The sequence below is a fragment of the Bombus impatiens genome, unplaced genomic scaffold (genome assembly GCF_000188095.3).
Source record: "Bombus impatiens unplaced genomic scaffold, BIMP_2.2 scf_0151, whole genome shotgun sequence".
Lineage (NCBI taxonomy): Eukaryota > Metazoa > Arthropoda > Insecta > Hymenoptera > Apidae > Bombus > Bombus impatiens.
The window spans coordinates 2,960,754-2,966,753 of NT_176570.1; the positions used below are offsets into that span (position 1 = coordinate 2,960,754).

General features: G+C 49.1%; 1 protein-coding gene across 1 annotated transcript in view; it reads right to left on the minus strand.

The window, feature by feature from the left end:
- Window positions 1-6,000, minus strand: part of LOC100742821 (alpha-2B adrenergic receptor) — a 131,354-nt gene that overhangs the window by 119,628 nt on the left and 5,726 nt on the right. Inside the window, exon 2 of the mRNA XM_003487375.4 lies at window positions 1,697-4,002. Coding sequence (XP_003487423.3) covers window positions 1,697-2,848 — 1,152 coding nt within the window. The 5' untranslated portion in view covers window positions 2,849-4,002. The remainder of the gene's footprint in view (window positions 1-1,696; window positions 4,003-6,000) is intronic.

A 6,000-nucleotide genomic window follows, 5' to 3' on the forward strand; every position in this document is an offset into this window, starting at 1 on the left:
ATTGGCACGTTATTATTATTGCATTTGGAATATAAACTATAAAAATTCATATATTCGATATTATAATGACGATTAAATTAAATAGCTTCCTCGTCTATAATCGTCACATTTATCGATAATTGTTTAAGTAAAAGACTACAAAAAAGTGACGTAGGCATTTAAAACAATTTTTCTATAATTGTAATAGGTTTCGAAATTTAAACGAACGTAATTCGAAGCCTTGGGCACGTTGTTAAGAGAACAAAAGGCAAAATTGCTTGGTAGATGGTTAACAAGCGAAATACGAAACCTTTTTCCCGTCGTTAGATCTCAAAGGTTATTAACATTGCGAAGCCAGAATTGGCCGAGTCATCGTTGCAGCCGGCAACAACAGGTAGCCTCGCGAGGTTCGATTGCGCGTATTAATAGCGGCCGGCTGGTTTCGAGTTGCGTGGCTCGTTTCTGAAAATTCGCTCCGTTAAAAAGTTCGCGTTCCAGTCACGAGTGCGCGAGGCTTAATTAAACCGCGCGCGCAACCGACCGAGGAAGCGGCGAAGCCTTCCAATTAGCGGGAAACAACGTGATCAACGGGAACGATAAACCTTTGGGTTCCTCGAAACGTCGACGAAAATTCGCGTTTCGATCCGCAACTTCGATTGGATCTGGCTGCGGAAGTGGAACTCGTTGCGCTACAATGGAACCGTGTTTTCGGAGAAAGTGAGAAATGAAAGAAAGAAATTGGGATGGCGAAAAAAAAGAGAAACACGATGGAATTGTAGAGAAGTCAGCAGTAACGCGCACAAAGTATCGGGGGATAGAGTTGCAATCTTGCAGAACGTTTTGTGGAGGCCGACATAAGCAGACTTCGAGGGGTTGGGCATGAAAGTGAGTTTTACCGATGCATAAAAGGCGACCGCCCGATTGTGTGACCAGTATAAACCGACAAAATACCATGTGCGAGGAAATTTTTTAGTATACCGTGTCTATTTTTCTACGTGATTTGAATGAAGGTCTGATTTTAAGAGTAAACGATCTAATAGGTATGGCAATAAAATTGGTCTAAGCTTCGTATGTTTACGATGCAACCCCGTTATTCGTACGCGATCGCAAAAGGAACTCGAATTGATCCGATAAATTTGAATCTCTGATTCTCGCTATTTGCCGGTCCATCGTTTCTCCCACTCGAACAATGAATCCATCTATTGGAAGTAATTAAGTGCTCAAGCGGGATTCGTCGGTGATAAGTGGACAAATTATACGGTCAAGTAAGAACGATCTGTACCTATGGTTACCACTCGGCCGGATAAACGATTTCGCTAAAAGTCGTTTCAAAGATCGCGAAGAAATTTCGTCGTCTTTTTTGCTTTCTAGATTCCTTCTAGCTACGACCGATTTAATTTCGCGTCTGGAAGATGAAACAGGAGCTCGTAATCTGTCATCTGCAACGACCGCCCGACCCCTAACAACCAGTTTCGAGGAAATAATTAACTCTTGTATTACCCGCTCCTGTTTGCTCGAGTGCAACCGAGTAAATTGTATTTTAAACAGTAACTAACCAGACTAGGACTCGAGCATCTGTACCTTTGCGCGTTATTCCGTCTCTACTTTATTCCCTTATAAGATTTTATTCAATTTCATTTCTGTCAAATATCGTATAAATTGGACGATGAACGCGAATATGTTTAATCGTGAAATGAAAAAAAAGGTGATCTCTTACCTTACACTTGGGATATTCTTCAGCAGGCGTAGGTCTCTTCCAGCCCAATAGGGGTGGTATGCAAACGAGAGCAGACAAAAGCCACACGAGCGCTATCATCAGAGCTGCCCTGGCCGGAGTCCTCTTCTTTAGGTAATCCACCGCCTGCGTGATGCTCCAGAATCTGTCCAAACTTATCAGACACAAGTTCATGATACTGGCGGTGCACAGTAACACGTCCATGGCCGAGTAAATGTCACACCACCAATAGCCGAAGATCCAGTATCCCATAATTTCATTTGCCAACGAGAAAGGCATAATTACCAGGCCCAGAAAGAAATCAGCCACGGCTAGGCTAGCTATAAACCAGTTCTGTATATTCTTCAGTGCTTTCTCGGTGGCTATGGCAATGATCACCAGCATGTTCCCCACGACGATCACGATCATCAACAGCGTGGCCAGGATGGATGCCAGAATGATGTGTGGCAGCGTATATCCGGATGGATACAAGCTCTCCCCGTATACGACGTACGACGTTTCGTTGCACAGGCTGCCGTTACACGGGAATAAGAGACTCTCGTTGAAAGAATCGTTGAACGATCCACCGATATCCTCCATTATGCCGCCCAAGCCGAACAACAGTTCCAGTTCTCTCAGACCTTCCACGTCGTCCTGGTCGGTGGTAACACCACCGGTGGTACTATCGAAAGCAACGGTGCTTTCCTCGCTGATATTAGCGACCTCCACTTCGCCCAACTGTTCGGTGACGAGGAAGGGCAATCTGGTACCCGACACGATATCCCCAGCACGGAATCTAGCGCAGGCACAATCACCGGTTCTCTCGATCGGTGCCACCTGTCGAACGTTTGCCTCGGTAGCCGTGTCGTTACCGGTGTCGGAGGATCGCTGTTCGACGTCTGGTCCTTGATCGACTTGATCGGGGATTCGGGTGGTTCCACGATCGTCGTGAGTCGTGGTCGCGGCGGCTATCAGCCGGTGCAGTTGCTGCTCTTCGGTGAGGATCGCGCTATCAATCGAGTGGGCCTCGTTAGTGGAAGACGTAGTGCCACCGGTTGGTCGAGACCACGTCATGTTCTCGTCGAAGACGCTGGTGGACGCCGTAGTCGGACTACCGGCGGCGTCGATGGTCATAATGCTGCCGAGGAGCGGCATCACTCGCACCCTCGCCGTCGACTGTAGATGCTATCTCGACAAAGTCGAGGCGGACGTGGTGGCCGCGCGCGAGTAGCAGCGTGCACCGGGTGCAAGCTCGAGTAGCAGCAACAGCAGGATGGTAGTGGTCTCGTCGCATCTCGAGGCCAGGGGCGTCATGCCCGTTTCAGGATGAGGTCATCGTCATTAAACGGACAATGGCGTGTGGCCTGTGTAGCTTCTTGGCGACAGCGGATAATCCGTTCCTTCTTTCCTGGATCTCTCTTCGGTTCGAATAGAGAGGAAGGAAGGAAAGAAGGAAGGAAGGAACGGCTGCTTTTTCTACTCGTTGCTTGACGCACAGTCCTTTCTGTATCGAACTATTGTTCGTGGGAACTTGGATATTCTCGGCTATACGCTTTCTTCGTGAGAAACGTATGTACTTTTGTATATAGTTTCACCCTCCGACAAACAAGGGTGTAGAATCACTCGCTCGTTGTGGGCCAAAGTCTTTTAGAATCTGATTTTTTGGCGATTCTCGCCTGGTGATTGCCTACGTACCACCTTCCTGTTCCACGTTGTCGCGCTGGTAGGTTGGCCCTTGATTTATTGCTTGCGTGAGTTGCGACTCCCTCTTCGTATTCCTGGTATTCCGGCCGGTCTCACGATGACGGAGTTAATACGGAAAGAGCGTACAGAGAGATTTATGGATAGTCCGCTGGCTGGTTGGATTCAGGAGATAAAGCCGGATAGGGAAAGGGAGGGAGGCAGCTAGACGGCGAGACGAGAAAGAGAAAAGCGGCCAAGATGGAAAAGAAGGAAAAGATAGAAATTGAGAATGGGCGTGAAAAATTGGTCCCCCTTTTTTACCTTCCTCTTAGATTAAAGCTCAGACACTTTCGAATTAAGCGAACAACGGCCTCCGCGCGATCCGATCGCCCGACGATGATTCTTAAAACGAACTGGATCGCGAAATCTACTCGGCAGCTATCGACGAGGAGAAAATTGATACCAAGACGGGTCGTGTAGCGTGTCACTTACGACGTTCGATATTCGAGCTATATCATCGTCGAGCTTTCCCTACTTCCCGTAGCTTTTCCTACACGCTTGGCTCTACGTTTGCTTATTCCCGAGTCCGAACGGCGCCCTCAAGCTAATTAATTATCGCGCCCCGGCTAAAAAGGCTAAGCGCTGGATATATACCCGTACTGCTCCGACTTGCGACTTCAGCGAATTGTTTACGATTAAACTCGTAATTTACTCGTCCTGTTTAGTAACCGAATGGAAACACAGAATCGAACGTCGCCCACCACGGGCGAGACAACGAAAATATTCCGCGACAGACAGATTATTTTATATAACTCTACGCACACACAGACACACTCGGCGACGAATCGCGGAACCAGCTTAAGTCCGTAAACGTTCTATACATACACATTTACACGTAATTCGCGTTGCTACTTAGAATCTCTTTGGTTCTCTATAACTCTGATAGGCTCGATTTATTAAATCGTCGCTGCAACGTCGTTGCGAGATGGTCCTTAAGTCGTAGCGCAACGACTTATCCTGGTTTATTATTACGTTATTATTACGTTATTATTATAGTGCTAGCACGTAGATCGTTGGAGGAAAATGGCAAGGACCGTGGTACGAAAATGAGTACGCGAGAGGAAGGAAAAAGGAGAATGCGTCTAGGACGTTCCTTCGATCAAAGTCGACGTCCTCGACCCATCTGTACACCTATTTACACGCTCGAGATTCGTCGATACACGTCCCTGAACCCTTTTCCCTACCGCCCGTCCTTTAACCCTCTCCTGTTTCACACGCCTGGATCAACAGGATTCATTCGCGCACACCGTGTCCTCGAGTTCGAAATCGGGTAACCTTGCACCAACTGTGCCACCGATTCACGTCAGCTGATCACACAGCGACCGAAGTTCTCTCGACACACGGCAAAAGTTCGCTCGATTATTCCCCTTTGTTCGTCGACACTCTCAGTTTCCAGCCACGAAGCACACGTCCCTCCGTAATTTCGCGAGATCTCGACCAGTAGCGAAGATCACGGTTTCCCTCGTCACGCTGCTAGCTTCTCCATCGAGCTTGACATCCACCACGCGTTCTCCTTCGACTCATTTCCCATGAGAAGCACCACTCGACGATCGTCGATCGTTATCGTTCGACCCCGAGATTCTTTTCCTCCGAATCTCAGAGCAACATGGACTTTTTCTCTATCATCGGGATGGATCGCTTCGAGCTTCACTTTGGAATATTCTTCGACAAAAGACTTGCAAACCCGAGGAGCAACGATCTTCGAATTGCGCTTACGTTTCTACCACGTCGTCGTTTCCGCTTGGCCCGTCACGAGGTCCACCGTCGCACGCACGATCCTCGCGGGTTTCTCTTGGAATCACACACGACGAAACACGCGCGGGAAACTCGAGCTTGCGAATCGACAAAGTTCAAGGATAGTTCGAAAAAGATGATTTTACACGAAGATGGAACGATCGAGCGCGGGACACCACTTGCCGGAGACGAGATTCGAAACGACGAAGGGGAAAACCTATCTTTCGATGTTCGAAACTTCCAGCTAAAGTAAACGATAAAAGCGGTAACGGACGTGGCTCTGATCGTGTATCGTACGATAGATTCTATTTAGCGAGTATCAGAATCGTGCGAATCCTCTCTCCTCGTGGTCCTTGAACGGCTGATGCGTGCGTGCGTGCGTACGTGCAGACACCTCGAGGTTGTCTCGTGGATGTTTGGGAACGCACTGCAGCCGCGAGGGACGAGCCAGGAACTCGGACTCCCTCTCGTGTCGTTCGCTGGATAGAGACTCTCCTCGCAGGATCGAGGCGGGCGTGCGACGAAGAAAGTTCGTGGAGAGGGATGGAGCGAGAAAGAACGAGAGCGACTGGTGTGCATGTGCACGTGTAACTCGGTCCACACCGACGTTCGAGCCGCGTGTCCGTGGATTCTCCGCACTCTGTCTATGTTTGTGAACGTGTGTGCATGTATGTGTGTGCACGCGCGGGTGTGCACGCTATCGTATAGGTGAGAGGACGCGGCCGCGCGCGCGCGCCTCTACGTGCACGCGAGAGAGCGAGCGAGAGGGAGAGAGAGAGGTTGGCTAGCTCACTGGAGGCTGACTGGTGGCCCGACCGACCGGTCCGTCC